Genomic DNA, 19,644 nt, shown 5'->3' on the forward strand with positions numbered 1-19,644 from the left:
GCATTAATCCTCATTACTGTCATCTATGACTGAAGGGCGTAGGTCCCCTAGTTGACAAGCATAGTACCATGCATATGCTTTAGCGGTCACGCAAAACAAACACTGGCAAATTATTATTCAATATAATCTGAGAATGTATACTAATTATCTAGATCTATTTGGAATAAATCATTGTCAAAATAATTCCATAAATTGGGGTTAACAAAAAAATATTCCAATTATATGAGCGACAGTGTATTTGTTTTGTTTTGTCTGAGTAATGCACTAGTATGGCTATGAGCTTGAAACAGTGGTCAGATGCATTGAAAACTTAAATGCGATCAGTAACATTTTGGAAAAAGTAGCTAAGACGTGCCCTGGTGCACGACTTCCATCAAATAAACTTACATAGTGTAATTTTGAGTTTATATGCCTATTATCATAAACATTTGAAAGCGTAATGACACGTCCTGAAGAGTGAATTTCCTTGATGATGAATAATAATTACAAATTAAAACGTCAAGAAGTTTTGCACCACTCAATTCGGACTGATCATGCAAACTGACCCACTACTTTTTGTCCCCTTTTGGAGTATCCGTTTCAACCCGTTGAAAATTAAATTCTCTCCTTGCCATAGGGTGCCATCCGGTTCAAGACCTGAATGAATTCATATGAATAGTTTTCCATCTATTCTAATTCAATTAAATTCCATTCCCAGTTGTTATTGGACAAAATGACATGGAAAATTATGGAGACTAATAATGTCATATTTACAGTAAAATACAAGAAAAATGAATTGAGATTATAACAATTAATGCATATTGACATATATACTAATTCAATAATAACTAAATAGGACAACGTGACTTCATGCATCAAAATGATAATGTTAAATAGCAATAATTTTATTGAATTAGATTGGATGCACTTGTAGAAGATTATTAGTACAGTGGACGTCAGCAGTTAATTGTATTCTCACATAGTGTAAATGTTTCATGAAAATAAATCAAGTCCATTTATATCAATCGTCTACAAAAACATTCTAGCAATTTCAAAAGTCACAAAAAACTCCCTCTTGATTAAATTTGAGAATATACTGTAAGTTTGGTAAATTTAGATACTAACTACGAAATAATTCATGTAATCCTTTCAGTTATTACAATTAGCAAGACATAACGCGAAATAGTTAGCATATAAATGTGAAATAGAGTACGTTACAGTGACTGTAAATAAATGAATAACATGCAAATCGCTCATGAGTGTTAGAAAATCAAAATGCAGGTATTCGTGTACTTTACAGAATATTTGAATGAGTTTAAAGCCGGGTTAATATGCCCAAACTTGTTTGGAAGCGCATAGAGACGTTATATCATTATTTCATATGCGCTATACAAGAACGGTGTGTTTAATAATATTACTTTAATTTTAAGTATTACATTAGAGCGTAAGTTAAAAGACTTCATAGGCTTGCTTAGCGCTAGCAATCACGTAATCGAAACGAAGTAGTGTCTGTGGAGGGTCTTGTGTGAAGTCTAACGAAGATGTAGAAACATTTTAGAAGGGTGGTATTCTGACGGATAAATATTTGAACAAGACCTTGGATGCAATCAAGACACAGCTGTACAGCATGGTTCTGATAAACTCAGCTGGAGCAACATACCTTGCTTAAATGAGATGGAATGCAAACGTGATATGCCAGGGCTTCCCATGAGCCCCCCCCCCCCCCTCCTGCTACACATACCAGCCCATTTGCCTTCTCGAACATGACACAGTACGTGCGCTGATAACATTTCCAATCATGTAAAGAGTGAACAATTTCCATTTTTGATTTGAATCCTTCCAGTTCAGATGGAATATAATTGCTCAATTACACGCCTGAGGGCATAATTGATTAGAATGTTTGGATTTTGTTTTCTTTCTCTCTGCTCCTGTCAATTGTGTTGTACATTACTTTATATCTTTTTTATTTCATATATAAAAGGATGAAATAATAACAACAACAATAACAATAATAAGGATAAGAAGAAGAACAATAATAATGGTGATAATATATATATATTAATAATAATAATAATAATAATAATAATAATAATAATAATGCTGTAACAAGAATAATAATGAATATAATATCAATAAGAATAAAGATAATATTAATAGGGATACAGAAATTAGAATAAAATTGATAATTATAATAGCACGAGGCCATCCTCTTCGATAAAGTTTTATTTTTATAATGCATCATTTATAAACAAGTAAAAGCCATTAGCCCATATCTCATTTTTGGTATGCCGTTCACTGAAACTGATGATATCAGGGATTAAAAAAATGTATAACAGTTGAGTATCATAGGCCAATTAATTTGGAAGCAATCTTGTCCCATGTTCCGGCTGATTTTGTCATTTCGAGGAGCCGAATCAACCGAAATGCTTTTTTTTTTAATAGCACGCCACCAAAGCACATCCTTACTTAATTATAAATAGACGCGAAACATCAAGTCTAACTTATCCAACCTAGATGTACCCTCAGTCAAAACTGCAATCAAATAATTACTCAAGCACAGGCAGATTACTTTCAATTTCCATGACGTTTACTCTGTCATGAACGAGAAGGATCTCAGAGTTGACATTCGCCGAGTGGTGTTTACCAGACGACAACGGTGTAGTTTAAAGATTTTAAGGGAGGACAAAAGGATTTTACTTCGTAGTGATTGTATGTGTCAATCACCGAGTATAGAAAGTATAGGAACATTATGGATGTTATATATGGATGACGTCATACGATGACTCACAATTGTAAAGCTGCGCATGCGCCTTGCGCAATAAAGTTGCTTTGGAATCTTATACCACGAGTATCAAACGTGTGCTATTATCTGTCGTGAGTATTCATCTGTGTACCTTAAGTAAGAGTACATAACAACTAACAACAGATGAATACTCACGACAAATAATAGCACACGTTTGATACTCGTGGTATAAGATTCCAAAGCAACTTTATTGCGCAAGGCGCATGCGCAGCTTTACAATTGTGGGTCATCGTATGACGTCATCCATATATAACATCTCTCCCCCTTAGCCCCTTTTAAAATTATAAGACAGTGATTGTAAGAACAACAAATATCGTAGGTATGAAATGTTAGGTAATCCAAACTATGATTACCTCGAATACTAGCATTAAGCCATATGTCATAAACAGTTTGCAAATCCACTTTCAACAAGTTGAGTATACTTTTACTTGTACATTTACTTTATATCAAATGATTTCTATAGACTTGAAAATTGACCAAATGAGTAAAGGCATCGATTCCTTTTATTGACTATTATTTCAAATATGAAACAAGTGAGATATGGTTTTATTACTTAGAATTAAAACATGATTAGCAGTTTGCATCAGTCCAAAATTATTCAAATCCATAGTAATTAGGTTTTCTTCGCTCTCGTCTAGGGTAATCCTTTCAACCGGCATCGCGATTGACGTCGCGGCTTTCGTCGAAGTCGTCTTCGCGAGCTTCGCGGATGTCCACTTGATCTTCGTGAATATCTTCGCGATCCTTATTATCGTTATCAGAATTGATAACATCATCTTCATCGAGTGTAGGGACAACACCTTCGTTCGCGTAGTCTTGTTTCCGCGCGGTCGATGATGAGGAAACTCGACTTCGGAGTTGGTCAACATGACGCTTCCATTTAAGTGTCGCACCGTCGAGACTGACATTGACCACATATGATACTGGACCGGTACGGTCGGTTATTTTACCGGGTACCCATTGGTTGCCTCGAGCATAATTTCTCACAAGGGCGTCGTCGCCTACATTGAATTCGCGAAGGGCGTGAGTAGTGTGAGCGATCTTTTGGGCGAACTGCTTTTTCTCTACGGTTGCGTTCACATCTGGCAGAACTGACGTAATGCGAATACGTAGTTTGCGATTCATTAGCAACTCTGCCGGTGATTGCTTTGTAGTAGCTTGCGGTGTTGTACGGTAACTTAACAGGAACCGCGATAACCTAGTGTGAAGGGGACCCCTCATTTTTCGGAGGGCTCCTTTCACGTTTGTTGGCTCTGGTGCCTTGGTGATTGCTTCCACCTTGTCCCCCAGTGGCGGATCCAGGAGGGGGGCCGAAACGGCCGCGGCCCCCCCCCCCCCCTATTGGCGGCGCAAAAAAAAGGAAGAAAAAAAAGAGGAAGAAAAGAAGAGAAAAAAAGAAAGGAGAAGAGGAGAAAAAAAGGAGAAGAGAAAAGAAAGGAGAAGAGAAATGAAAAAAGAAGAGAAAAGAAAAGAAAAGAGAAAAGATAAAGAAGGAAGCCCCCCCCCCCCCCCCCCTCTCCCTCCCACTCCGGGGTCGGAGGGACCGAATTTGTGTTCCCAAAATTTCCGATAAAGAGTTACTTTTCACGCAACAAAGTCCGGCCCTTAATACACAAAAATCCGGCCCGTTCTGACTTTACACACCGGAGATAGAGGGGTGCTTTCAATGAGAGGGAACAGTCATGTGCGTACCCTAGATAACACTGAGTGGGTGGGGGGGGGGGATGAAAAGTCGGGTGAGAAAGGGGAAAAGACAAGAAAATGGCGCTAAGTGACAGTAACGACGTGTAAGGGAAAACTGTAATCGGGAGATTTGGGGTCATTGCAGAAGGCTTGGCAAACGTTATTGAATAGAGGGGGGCCGGGCCGGCCCCATAAAATCTCGAGCCGCGCATTCAAAGTTAAACGTTAAAAACAGCCCCTGCGGTCATCACTCTTTAGTGAGAAATTTGAAAAGGGCACAATATTTTGGATGTCTTTTAAATAGAAGTTATATACTCAACAGTCAAATTTTAAATTAACGGTAGGGCCTATCACAACTCTTATTTTGCCCTTCATTTGGATTCAGCTCAAACCAACTCGCATTTGTATTTGAACTCATGTTGGTAGTAATCATGGACAGGGGCGGCAATCTTGGGCCCGATAGGGGGACACGTCCCCCAGGAAATTTAGAAATATAGCTAGAAAGAAATATAGCCGAAAGAACGTACATATTGGGCTTAGGGATTTTCTAGAATGCATAATTTCAGCATTCAACATTGCAAAATCTTGCTTGGTTGCTACGCCCCGGCCCTCGCTCGATAACACAAAACTATGACGCTCCTGGCCGTGATTTATCCATGGTTGGTGTAATAGATCTTTTTTTCCCCTTTCGTTTCTACTAACCTAATTGTGTGCTTTCACAATCATGATTGTTTCATTTTCCCTTTAAAGCAGGCGCGTAGCCAGGGGCGGTAGGGGCAGTAAGAGGACATAGGACGAACAAGGAGCAGACAAAGAAACATTTTTGAAAATTCTGACAAGTCGAGAACGGTACAACGAATCGTCTTCTTTTCCTAATAATTTAATGAAATGTCAAAGCTTCCGCGCATCGCTTGAGAGGGGGAAAACTGAATTCAAACAAGGATTAAGAGACTAGAATGGTAAAACGATTCGTCTTCTTCCTCTAATAATTTAGTGAACCGTCAAAGCCTACGCGCTACGCGCTACGCGCGGGCAGGGGAAATCTGAATTCAGACAAGGATTAACTCTTATCGTGCCACATGGCTAATCCCCACTGTGCCAGGTTGTTTTGGAGATAATCTGATTAACGCGATGGTTATATGAATGGCGAATGCAAAACACACAGCACAGCCCAATGAGCTTGAACAATAGCTGTTACTACGAATGCGCCCTTGCACGCACATGGCACTCAATGGGTAGCGTGCATGCAGCCTCATGGCAGGCTATGGGTTAAGAGTCGAGAATGGTACAAAGAATAGTCTCCTTTCCCTTATAATTTAATGACACGTCAAAGCTTCCGCGCTTTGCGCGGGAGGGGTAGGGCGGGAACTCAAGTCAGACAAGGATAAAGAGTCGATGACGGTACAACGAATCATCTTCTTTCTCTAATAATTTAATGAAACGTTAAGCTTCCGCGCTTCGCGCGGGAGGGGGAAACTGAATTCAGACAATGATTAAGAGTCGAGAATGGAACAACAAATCATCTTCTTTATCTAATAATTTCATTAAACTATGAAAGGCCAAAGCTTCCGTGCTTTGCGCGGTAGGGGGGGCTGAATTCAGAATTCAGTCAAGTAATAAGAGTCGAGAATGGTACCACAAATATTCTTTCATTAATAATTAATGAAAGGGCAAAGCTTCCGCGCTTCGCGCGGGCGGGAGGAATCTGAAATCAGGCAAGGATTAAGAGTCGAAAATGGTACAACGAATCGTCTTCTTTCTCTAATAATTTAATGAAAGGTCAAAGCTTCCACGCTTCGCGCGGGAGGGGGAAAACTAAATTCAGACAAGGATTAAGAGTCGAGAACGGTACAACGAATAGTCTTCTTTCTCTAATAATTCAATGAAACGTTAAGCTTTTGCGCTTTGCGCGGGAGGGGGAAAACTGAATTCAGAGAAGGATTAAGAGTCGAGAATGGAACAACGAATCATCTTCTTTCTCTAATAATTTCATTAAACTATAAAAGGCCAAAGCTTCCGTGCTTTGCGCGGTAGGGGGGGGGGGCTGAATTCAGAATTCAGTCAAGTAATAAGAGTCGAGAATGGTACCACAAATATTCTTTCATTAATAATTAATGAAAGGACAAAGCTTCCGCGCTTCGCGCGGGCGGGAGGAATCTGAAATCAGGCAAGGATTAAGAGTCGAAAATGGTACAACGAATCGTCTTCTTTCTCTAATAATTTAATGAAAGGTCAAAGCTTCCACGCTTCGCGCGGGAGGGGGAAAACTGAATTCAGACAAGGATTAAGAGTCGAGAACGGTACAACGAATAGTCTTCTTTCTCTAATAATTCAATGAAACGTTAAGCTTCTGCGCTTTGCGCGGGAGGGGAAAAACTGAATTCAGAGAAGGATTAAGAGTCGAGAATGGAACAACGAATCATCTTCTTTCTCTAATAATTGCATTAATATATAAAAGGTCAAAGCTTCCGCGCTTCGCGCGTAATGGGGGGGGGGAGGGGGAGGGGGAGGGGGCAGCGAGCCTGCCCGAATATGAGTTTTTGATATCTTTTCTCGTTTATTTTGGTGATAAATAACACTTTCACAAAATACATATTATGCTCAAATTGTTGCTCGCTTGCTTCGCTCACTAGCAGAATTGTGAAACCAGAAAATTACTTTTTCGGGCAAGAGGCTATAGCCCCCCGCCCCTCCCTCCCCCCGATGAAAATGTCAAAAGATTTACCGGTATAGTGCTTCTAATATGACCTTGAAAAAACGGTCTGCGAAATTTTCAAATTTCCGGCCCCCCCCCCCCCCCACCCTATTGGAAAATCCTGGATCCGCGCCTGTTGTCCCTTGTCGAATATAGACCCTTCGCAGTGACAGTATGGCCGAGGTAATCAACCTCGTCCTTGAGAAACGCACATTTCTCCTTCTTCAAGCGTAACCCTGCTTCGTGAAGAACGTCCAATACCCGCTTCAGGTTCTTTAGATGTTCTTCCGTCGACTCTCCTGTGATGAGCAGGTCATCTAAGTAAACTGCCACGCCTGGAATGCCAGCCAGCACCGATTCCATAGTCCGCTGAGGTATTGATGGTCACCAACTCCCTCGATTTCTCCGACAGGACCAATTGTTGATATGCGTGTGAGAGGTCCAGTTTTGAGAATTGCTTTCCGTTTGCGAGCCTTGCAAACAGCTCCTCTACTCGAGGTATAGGATAGGTGTCGGAACGAGCGGCTGTTTTGTAGTCGCCACAAACCCTGATTGATCCGTCTCCTTTTACTACAGGAACTATTGGAGCCGCCCAGTTCGAATATTGAACTGGTTCTATGATGTCATTCGCTAGTAGGCGATCCAGTTCCTCATCCAGCCTATTTCGCAGTGCGAACGGCACTGGTCGGGCCTTTAGGAATCTCGGCGAAGCTTCTTCGTCGATATCCAGGTCAACTTCCACACCTTTCAACTTCCCGAGTTCTGGTGCGAACAACTCCTTGTAGTCTGCCATCAAACTCGAGACGTCATTTTCGACTTTGACCAAGTAGATTTCTCTCCAGTTCAACCTAATGACGTCTAGCCAATCTCGTCCCATGAGGTTTGGCCCACCCCCTCTCGCCACGATTAGCAACACGCGTACCGTCTGGTTTTCATAGCAAACGGTGACTTCATATTCCCCAACAATATCGACTAAATGTTTGGTGTAAGTGCGTAGGCGGATTGTTGAGTCATTGAGAATGGGTCTGTCCTTCTCACTCCAGTGTGAGAGCCACGTTTCTTCGTTAATTATGGTAACCGCTGAGCCAGTATCTACTTGGAAGTTAACTTCCTTTCCTTTCACAGAAAGTTTCGTCATGTACGGCGGAGGTTTTGCTTTATTCACGGAATGTTGAAACAACCCGTATGTTTCGCTTTCCTCCTCCTCTTCCTCCTCTGCTATTTGATAGGTGCGGGACTTGTTGGAACTGGCCTGTTCCCGCTGCTGATAAGTGACTTTTCTTTGGTCCTTTTTCGTTCCCCTGGCTTTGCAAACCACTACGTAGTGACCCTTTTTGCCGCAATGGAAACAGTCTTCATCTATCGCCGGACAGTCCGCGCCTTGTTTGCGGGGTCCTTCACCGCATCGACCACACCTAGAATGTTTCTCTGAAAACTGGCGTTGCGTTGGCATACGACGGCCACCAGCAAAAGCGATTTTGTTTACCATGTCGCTTCTCTTATTTTGTTCTCGTAGATCCGCCGTAATTTTATCTGCCAACTCCATTGCCAAGGCGATGTCTTTTGCCTTCTCGAATGTTAATGTCGGCTCTGCCAATAATCGTCTCTGTATACGATCATCCGCCACCCCACACACAATTCTATCTCTCAACATTTCATCCAAAATGGTGTCAAACTTACATTCGATTGCTACTCGTCGCAGCTCTGCAATATAAGTCGAAATTGATTCCTCCGGCTTCCTAGCACGACTGTTGAACTTGAACCTTTGAACAATCACCGAGGGCTTTGGATCCCGATGGTCAATCATTAATTTAACAAGTTCTTGGAAGTCAACTTCCCCCGGCTTTCTTGGTGTTGTCAGACTTGACATCAACTTGTAGGTTGAAGCTCCACATACACTTAGTAAGATGGATCTCTTTCGTCCCCCATCCACGATGCTGTTGGCGTCGAAGTAGTGCCCCATACGTTCAATGTACTGGGACCAACTCCCTTCGTCCTCCCGAAATTCACCAATTGTTCCGAAAGTAGCCATTCCTGGGTATCAAAGCTTTACCAAGAAGTAGAATAAAACACAAATCCCATCCTCGTCGCCAAAATAGTTGTTATGTACTCTTACTTAAGGTACACAGATGAATACTCACGACAGATAATAGCACACGTTTGATACTCGTAGTATAAGATTCCAAAGCAACTTTATTGCGCAAGGCGCATGCGCAGCTATTGTGGGTCATCGTATGACGTCATTCATATATAACATCGTTTGTTATAAAATCCAATAAAATGGGGAAGAGGACAAAGTCAAGGTAACTATACCCAAACGCGTACACGCACACAAGCACATCATGTCTGTGCGTGGAAAAATAACTATAGCTATACTTTTCAAAACTGGCAATATGCCACCACCCTCGAGAGGTGGGTTGTGGGTAATTAATCACCAGACTATAAACATGATGAGCGGATGTAGAGATCAATGACATCTTGTAAAACATGAAGATTAACAACACATGATGACATCAATGACATCGTCACGATTGGTTGTTTGGATGAAGGCATGGTTGTTTTGATGTAATATCTATCTACGGTGCGGTCTTTTGCTTCGGAACATCAAAGAGGCATCGATATCTCTCGAGACCTGAGCGTTCCCGGTGATCGAGAGCTACACAAAGAAAAGTAGGTCGTGGGGTGGCTTTAACGCCGCGAGTGTATACAAAAGAAAGCGAGATCATATTTGTGTGAAGTTGCTTTCAACAAGAAATGTATCCTGAATGCTTCACCCTTATAATATGTGTCATCTATTGATAAGATAACTGATGTAATAAAAATATCTAAGATGTTTGCAGCTTACAGATTTCTTAGTTTTGTAGCTCTAATGCCAATGGCAGATCAAGGATCATCTTCTACTGGCACGAGTGTTTGCTTCAAACAAAATAAATGAGACGACTAAAATAATCTACTTTGTGATTGGTACTTGCCCCCTTAACCCTCTCAAAGATCTGCCACTCGATAATTATACACTAGATTATGAATATTGGATAACGCCGATGGGACTATTATCATAATACGATATGTTTAAGACAAAAAGAACAAAACAGTAGGAAAAGTATTCTCATTCTCGAAGAAACAAAATGAAGACCGACAAATAAAAAAAAAGTACCAAAACTTAATTTATATTATGTATTTTTCCTTAAAAATTCGAACTGTATTAGTTTTCTTTTCACCCATTTTGATGTTTTAATCAAGGTCGCATATTTATTTATTCAATCGACATGAAATGTTACTATTTCTTCTCTTTCCAATCGTAAGGAATATGTTTGAAAGAACTGTGTGTATATTACAGGAATCAAGCAAAATGCATTTTGTCCCGATTTGTTTTTGAAATTATATAGGCCTGTGTTTTCTATTCTTCTCAAGCTTCTGTTTTGTTAAAACCAATGGGATAAGTTAGGATTCAAGATTAAGTTCCTCTCTCGCATGTCCTATTTCTCATATGTATATCTAACTCCACATATTTTGATCAAAAGGAAAAAGCATTTGTGCTGAATCATCTAGACATTATGTATTCATATAGCTCTAACAATATAGACAATCAACATAATGGCTGTTTCCTAAAATCAATTACCCAATTATTGTACTCCTTTCTTCATGGGTCCTTCGTAGAATATATAACGGCGTAGGAACCTATATCTCTGCAAGGTAGTCTCTGAACGTCTTTGGCGCAGTGGTTAATTTTGGACAAAAACGTGCTGAAACATCGTCTAGCCCGTCTAGAGAGATCAACTAAAAAAGAGAAATTTCCTCTGACCATGGCATACACTACCTGCTACCCTGCCTCGACCATCCCCTCGGAATACATCAGAAGGCTGTACCCTACATGTCCCATGTGGCCACGCCCCTGAAAAGGGTTGATGAGTTAATTTATAAAGCATGAACAATTAGGGGTGGGAGATTTAGTTTGCGAGTCACGTTAGGAGAGGCGTGGGTGGACTTGGCGATGTATAGCTCACATTAATGCCTGAATCGGTATTCTTCATCAGAAAAGTGCTTGTTATCTTCGTCTCCATTTAACCCTTACGTGGCCAGTGTCAAGCCTTATATAACGAACAAAAATTTGCATCGGAAAACGAGAGATTCTTTTTAATTATCCACAGGTGTGGAAAGCTTTACCATTTCACATAATCATTCAAAACAAAGATATTTCGCATATAGAAATAGGATATCCATATCCTTGAATTAAATAAAGAAGCTAACATTAGTTGACAATAAAGGGCTGATAAATTTCATTTAAAAACCGTTCTACTTTAGATGTTTTTTGTGATTAACCACTGCATGTAATTCTTATTTAGCTACTTATTTTCACGAGCAGATTATTAAACACGTTATAACTTTCATTCTACAAAAGATGAAATGTTGAAGCAGTTTGGATACATGATCCTCTCTCCCCTTCTCTCTCTCTCTCTCTCTCTCTCTCTATATATATATATATATATATATATACACCTATTTACTTCTCTCTACCTTTACGTTCTTTCTTCATCTATCCTGCGCCTACAACCTTCTCGCAACCTCTCCGTACCTACCCTCCCCCCCCCCCATCTCTCTCTCTCTCTCTCTCTCTCTTTCTCTCCTTTCTTTTCTATATCCACCTCTTGTTTTTTTATACGACCCCTCCTTTTCCACCGTCATCGGATTAAGGGCAATAACACTTTACTCGTATACAGATCATTTATCTCCCATGAATGCCCTACACTGGCAAATTACGATCGATTAAAACTACAAATGGTCTATATTTTGTATACAACAAAACGTCGTTAAGAAAGAAACACAAATTTGGAAAAACGGATTTCAAGGAGTCAAAGATCATTATGATATAATTGTAAATTGTGTTTTTCTTCTTTCTGCAGCCACTAGCATTTTTATAGAATCCTTGAAAAATCCCAGGTTCCATGAAATATATTGTTTTAAGACAACAACTTGCATTTAGCTTATATGGGAAAGAATCAATGGTTTAACAATTAACCATCTTCTCGGTGGATGTAACGCCCAGGTGGCCTCTTTACCATGACGACGTTAAAGGTATAATCAAAGACCTGAGGCGTTTCAAATCTGTTTGAAACATGCGCATGCACATTTAAATTTCTCTCTCTCTCTTTCAGTATTTAACCACCACACACTCACAATTACGACTACGCACGCACATATACATCCACACACGCACACGCATACACACCAAAACACACACACAACTGCAACAATCGCCCACACACTAACACGTACTCCCTTTGTCTTCATCATTTTTATGTATATCTTTATACCATGTGTGTGTGGGTGTGTGCGTGTATGCGTGCGTGCGTGTATGTGTGTGCGTGTATGTGTGTTGTTTGTGTGTTGCGTGTGTTTGTGTGTGTTTGTGCGTTTGTGTGTTTGTGTGTCAGAGAGAGAGGAGGGATGGACGGCATAAACTTGAATTAGAAAGCTTTATTTCATAAATCTGAAGTAAGTAAAAACCAGATAGAAATCTTCTCCGGGTGGATTTTTCTTAATTAGGAGATATGCCTGAAATAAACTCGTGAATAATGCAATTTACACCACTTGATAATACTATTCATGTCATACTCGGCTTTTATCTCTAAATCAGAGCTGATATTAAAATGGCATCCTTTGCGATGTTTTGTGTGCCGATCCTAACTTACATTTGTTCCGTCACTGCGATTAGATTTTCATTATTCAAAGGAGGTGAGTGGGAAGTAAAAGGGTGAATAATTCAGTACTAGTTGCATTACACAGGTGATAAGCAATCAAAGTTAGTATGGTTTTCATATCATAGGGGAGTTTGATGAAAACCGGCCGAATGTGGCGTAGCCTACAGAGGCCATTTGCCCCTCTCGCTTACTGAACAGGAAAAGTAGAAAGTGAGAAAGGCAGAAAAAGAGAGATACAGAAAGAAGGGAAGAAAGTGAGGGGGAGGACGTGAGAAAACGTAACAAAATCGAGTCCATTTCATCACACAGTAATACCAGCCCCCCCCCCCCCTCTCCCCCACCCCTTCTCCTGTACTTGCCCCATAGCATGCCTTCGACTGCCGGTGAAATCAATCTCAGCCTCACAATAAGAACAATTTTTCTTCTTCTAAGAAGAACAAACCCCACATGATAACTTTGGTTGTTTTGATTCTCCACCCAAGTTGATGAGAAAGGCATAAAGCTAGAATAAAGTACAGTTTTTCAGCAAGACATGGGCTTCGCCATTTTCTTGATTGCATGACGTACTATGAGGAGTCGTTTATCAACTAAATGTATTTGAAATTATGGATGCTTCCTTCCCAGGTGTTTGTGGTGTTGAAGCGTTTCATTCACCTGCTATTATCTACATTAATTGCCAGAACGCAAATTGCATAAATAAGTTGGTGCTGTTCTAAGGTGAAGGTCTTCAACCACTATATTTTAGTATCTATAAATAAATGAGTACCAATTGATACCCTATTATATATTTTTCACCAAATGTAATTTTTACCTTCTCGGCTATAATTTTCCCTCATTGAAAATTAAAGGTTTTGTTATTGGATTAAAAATTCCTTCCAATTAAAGCTTGGTGCATGATAAATGCATGTACAGCTCCAACTGGTACGTCACATTTTCAAGAAAATGACAGCCCATGTCATGCTAAAAGGCATAACATCATGCCAAAAAAAATCCGTGTATATATCTCTTGTACACGTTCGTAAGATTTGTTGTACAGTAAAAGTGGGAATTTATCTCGTTTTACAGATTATCTACACTTATTCTGTGGTGTTGGTTCCCCTTTAAATGGGTTCTATTATTCTTGAGGTTTTGATAATGATCTTTTGCAGCTTTTGTAAGATTTCATGTTTCTATTATATTTCAAAAGGTCACTAGCCCTGTTCTTTTCTTTTCATATTCAATAAAATTGTCATACTTCATGAAAGTTCTCCCTGGCTTAATGTGCTACAAAACGTAGATACTTTTTTATGGTGGAACAAAGCTTTTAGCGGTTGTCTTTGTAATCACATTTTCCAAAATATACGTATTCTTCAATATTTTTTTCTGTCGAAAATGGCTCTGTCTACCCTCTCATCAAAAGGGATAAGCATTCCGATACCTGTTAAGCCACATTATAACAAGAAATGAGACGTAGATGGCGCTACAAATTATTATTCATCTCCTTCTCATAACAAAAATATTGTTCATTGTTTACTGTTTAATTATTTCATTCCACAAAAAAAGATTTTTTCAAACATAAGATTTAACAATATAATACATGATAAAACACTGACGGACATGTAACTTACAGAAATAATATTGTGAAATATGGGGAACCTATTAAGAAGCAGAGATTGTATACTATAGGTTCCCGAATGAAATACAAAAATATTTTTAACTGAATTCGATAGCAAATAAAGAAAGACGTAATAAAAAGGTTTGGATCACTGATAAATAAGCAAAATATTAATTAAATTTAAACAAAGATGTGGTACGTATAGAACACATGCATGTAGCCATGGTAACCCGAGCGAGAAAACATCTATAATCTGTAGGCCTGATAATAATAAGGAGTGGGAGGAATGAAAGACAAAATTTGTTACACATATGAATTTTAAAAGGAATATAGCGAAGATGATTCGGTTATTTTTATGTCCAAGCTATTACGAAATGAGTGATATTTTGTATTAATAGCCAAAACTATAAGCATAAGGGATAGATAAAAATAGGCATTGTGTCTTGTAGGGTAGGAATGAATTTCACCAACAACAATTAACATAGGGAGAAAAGGAATAGACAGACCGACTTTACTTACTCGATACATAAATATACTAATGTAAAAAGTATAAGTCTGTTATTTCAACACAAACGTTTGTTTAAAATATATAGGGTTTGTATATGCACGAAAATGTGCAGAAGATATTGCCCTCAAAGCTCTTTTTGTATCTTCAAAATAGATCAAATTTTCGATTTAAAACAATTTCCCCAACCTAATATTCCATAAGTTAAGTATCGTAGCAGATAATGTAGAATAGGAGGATCTTGAAATATAATGGCAAATAATGTTTGAGTCTATTAATAACACTTACAGTTCTTGAAAGTAGATTACATAATATATCGGTGTGTACTTTCCATGCTAGTTTTCAATCAATATGAAAACCAAGACTTTTTGTATAATCTATCTGTTTTCATTCACAACCTTTAATTAAATGTTGACTAGAGAAGCGTATTGCTAAACAATCATGCTGTTAACATTCTTAAAATTCAGAGACAAGTTATTTATCACATACACATTGTTATTTATAATTCAAGAGGAGTCGGGGAATTATCATGAGTGTAAAATATACTTGTATCATCTGCAAAGATAAGAAAAGAGATCTTAGAGGATGACTTTTAAAAAACATTGAAATAGAGGATGAATGGAAGATGACCTAAAAGGGAACCTTGGGGTACACCAAAATTAATACATTGTAGGTTTTTTTTAATTATTATTATTATGAACATTTATAGCAATAAATTCAGTCCCGTTAGACAGGTAACTTCTGAAACACTCCAAGGCCCTTCCGCGAATTCAATAATAAGAAAGTTTGTAAAGTATAATTTCATGGATAATGGTGTCAAAGGCCTCGGATAAATCCAGAAAGATACCAACTGTATGAGATTTGCTGTCCATCGCCTTGGCGTCTTATCAATTAATACAATAATTGCATACACTGTTAAATGTTTCTGACGAAAACCAATTTGAGAGTTGGTCCAAATATTACAAGTGGTGAGTGAAACATTTTTTCAAGAATATTTAACGAAAGTTATCCAACTTATCCTCTTTTCTTTTTTAAATACAGGTATTACTTTGACAATTTTCATTTTTGTCTAAAGACACTTTAAATAAACGAGGTAATGGCAAGACAATCACATGTATAATGTTTTCTTAAAGAAATCATAAACCGAATTTTTTCGCCAGAAAGTCGTTTCAAAATTTGGGAATAGCCGAAGATTGTTGATTTTTTCGAAAAACCTAGCGCAGCGGCTCTGCAAGAGGGAGTGCTATTTAATATATGGCAACACATAGAAAAACTTAGTGACGCTCAGATAGTAGTTGATAATAAAGGTAATCTGTTGAGCTATTTGCCAGTCACCGCTTAGCGTTGTTGGAAGCACATTTGAAAATTTTGGCCTTACTTCTCTATAGACTTATCCTGGGGAAAATTAAACATTTTCTTTTTGTTTTGTAGCCTTAATATTTGCGGGCTTTAGGCACAAAACTGTCGGTCCTCAATTGTGTAGCACTGTTAGTAGCCCAAGCAAATGTCCGAACGCTTTTTAAAAGTGAGACCGTAACTAAAATTTCCTTTTTTGTTTAGGTATAAAGATATACAGATTGCGTCAGTAAGAAATTTAGTTTTGTCCTGGGCTATTACGTCTTCTTTGTTGTGCAAGTTTCATCAATTCAAAAATCGATTCTCACTCCTCTTCCGTCCTGTCAGGCGTTCCGCAAGGCAATGTCGTCGGGCTCCTTCTCTTCTTTCTGTTCTTCAACGATCTTTGTAACTGCATATCAGCCAAGTCTACGGTGAAAATGTTCACAGATGACTGCATATTGTACAGGGAGGTGACATGTGCAGATGATGCAGAATGCCTCTAGAAGCACTCCAAGGATGGGAAGCAGAGTGGCTAAATGCAATTCCACCCTAACAAATGCCAGGTTATGCATGTCTCAAGGAAGACATCCAAAGCCTCTTTTTCCTTACTACATTCATGGAGAGCAGTTACAGGTAACGGAAACTGCGAAGTACTTGGGGGCAACACCCGGAGCAACCTGAAATGGAATCACTATGTTTACGTCTCCACCAAAAAAGCAAACTCTGTATGGTGCCTCCCGCAAAAGAAGCTGAGGGCCTGCCCACAAAAGACCAATGAGTTGCTTCGCAAGGCATTAGTACGCCCTGTGATGGAGAATGCTGCAATAGGGTGGGACCTGTCTACCCGGGAGAACATCAGAAAGGTGGAAATTATGCAACGCCATTGTGCACGCCTCGTCCTGAGTGACTATCAACGCACAAGCAGCGTCACAACCATGCTGAATCAACTTCAATGAGCAAGTCTGCAGGAAAGAAGGTTGATCTGTCAGTCACCTACTTTGTACCAAACCGAAGCCGTGGAAATCCACAGAAGTTCCAGGTCCCCTTTGTCCGAACGTTTCTATTCCAAACCACATTCTACCCAGGTCCCAGATACTCTCCGACTGTGTAACTCCTTACCATCTGCCGTCGTCAATTGCACCTCTCTTTGGGACTTTTCAAGCCGAAGGTGCTACACATTAAACTCCTTTGAGCTTCAGACTGTTTTAGCTGCACATAAAATTCATGTAGGGCCTTTTCACTTGCACTGTAAACTTGGCACTTGACAAGAACAAGGTACGTTAATACGCCAACGGCAGTATGCACTATACTGGAAGAAGAAGAAGTAGAAGTAGAAGAATGGAAATTAGTTAATTTCAAACCCCAAATATTTAGGGAAAATCTAATTACAGAGGGTGAGTATTTGTCGAAGAGAAGGACACATCTATACGTCAAAGCTCATTCAGCTCAATGCTCCCTGTTTCGTCATAGGGCAAGTAGACATATATCTGTGTAAACGGCACCGCCAATAATTCTTAAAATGTCAATAATAATTCTAGAATTGAATACGCGTGGAGTTGAAGACTAGTATTAACAAAATATTATTCCTCGGCTCGCCTCCCCATTACTTCTAACATGTTAGACAATAGCAATACATAACCTCGAAACCTAATTCTGTCACCCTCTCTTACAATTTCTAGGCACTGTCAATCAGGTTTATGAATCCATGGCATCACTCATTAATATCATCGATAAAAACGTAATGATCTTGCACATACAGGTAAAAGAATCGCACCAATTGCAGGTTGCGACACTGCAATTTCTACAGGTAAACTGTATTCCAAAATGTAGGGGTGAATGGGAAATGTTGCGTCCTTGTACATTGAATGGCACATTCAACATAGTGATTGGTATTTGACATTTATGACATGTGTGAGTGACATTGTAATGGCATGTCGATTACCTTGCAGCTGAACATGTCATCATCAATAGAGCACTCTGTACCTCGCCTTTTTGTAGCTTTTTCATTGCCATTTCCATTCATTTATCCATTCATTCATCCATTCACGATCCGCTGACTTGCGTTCCAATTCGTGTGTCTCTGTACAAAAGGACCTGTCGAACGAATGATAGCCAAAGGAATCATGTTGGTTTGTCGGGGTAACTTTGCATGTGATGGGAAGGCAGAGATCAAGCTTCATTGCATAATGTATTTTCTTTCAAATTTCTTTGATAAATGAAGTTTTACTCACGTTAAAATAAGGTTCACATTCGCAGTTCTAGGGCTCATTTACAATTGAAATACATGACAAAACATATAAATGACAAGACGTAGAAAATGATTAAAATTATTAAAGATATGAGGTTATAAAAGTGGAAAGTAATAGGAGTATTTCACTGAGAAGTATAACGGACACAACGGACGAGAAGGCGTTGGGTGAGCAAATAATGACTGTAACAGTGGAACATTAAAAGCATTTAACGATTAACAATTATTGTTATATATTACAGTGATGATTACGATGATGATTATAGCAGTAATAATGAATAAAAATTACATCAATAATGATAATGATGATTGTAATAATAATGATGAAAATAATAATAATAGTAGAAGTAATAATAATAATAATAACAACACTATTTAAAAAAAACGACCAATACAAGTTATTTTATTTCTCCAATTCATCCATTACCATCAATTAAGATTTCCCTGCTACCCCCCCCCCCCCCCCCTCCAAAGCCCTGTTCATATACACTACTTACATTGGCTTCGAAATATGTTGTTATTTTCATATTTTTTAGATATACGAACAGGCACAAAAATGATTAATGGCTTATTTTGTGGCTCCTTACACTTCGGGGACCCAGGTCATTCCGATATCATTAACATTAACTTGACAGATATGAACGGTGTTATTGTATTTTTTTCTACAGGAGAGCGTGGGTGGGTTACTTTTGTTAACCCTTTATTGTGAAGGTCTCAAAAGAAACGTTTCATAAGCGTGAGGGTGAGGAAATATCTCTTGAGATATTTTAGTCGAGGCTACCATAGCGGAAATTTACAGAGAATGCTGCACACGCTCTTGACTACGATTCAAGTTCAAGTTTATTTGTTCCACATTTTACGAAAAATATAGACATGCATATAAAATACAAAATTATACAATACATGAAGTATAAATGAGCACGTCTCAATGATTCTCAATCTATGTAATAGATTAAGTAGAATGTGAGAAACCTATTAAAAAGCGGTGCTTGCATATTATAGGGTCCTGGTAAAATAAGTATTGTGGATGAAAAAGCCGTAGCAGTAGAGAAAGACGTAATTTAGATGGGAGAATTTAAAACACAATAGAATAAGGAAAT

The 19,644-nt window shown here is 38.9% G+C and overlaps 1 protein-coding gene across 1 annotated transcript; it reads right to left on the bottom strand.

Moving 5' to 3' along the window:
• Positions 1–7,473: 7,473 nt before the first annotated feature.
• On the bottom strand, positions 7,474–9,192 carry LOC115922123 (uncharacterized protein K02A2.6-like). The gene has a single exon (XM_030980209.1). The coding sequence runs from the start codon at positions 9,190–9,192 to the stop codon at positions 7,474–7,476; it is 1,719 nt and encodes a 572-aa protein (XP_030836069.1).
• Between the last annotated feature and the right edge of the window lie 10,452 nt (positions 9,193–19,644).

This window comes from Strongylocentrotus purpuratus, unplaced genomic scaffold (genome assembly GCF_000002235.5).
Source record: "Strongylocentrotus purpuratus isolate Spur 01 unplaced genomic scaffold, Spur_5.0 spur5_scaffold_11, whole genome shotgun sequence".
NCBI lineage: Eukaryota > Metazoa > Echinodermata > Echinoidea > Camarodonta > Strongylocentrotidae > Strongylocentrotus > Strongylocentrotus purpuratus.

Coding starts and splice junctions, on each gene's coding strand:
- LOC115922123 (XM_030980209.1), bottom strand. CDS start 9,192: ATGGCTACTTTCGGAACAATTGGTGAATTTCGGGAGGACGAAGGGAGT.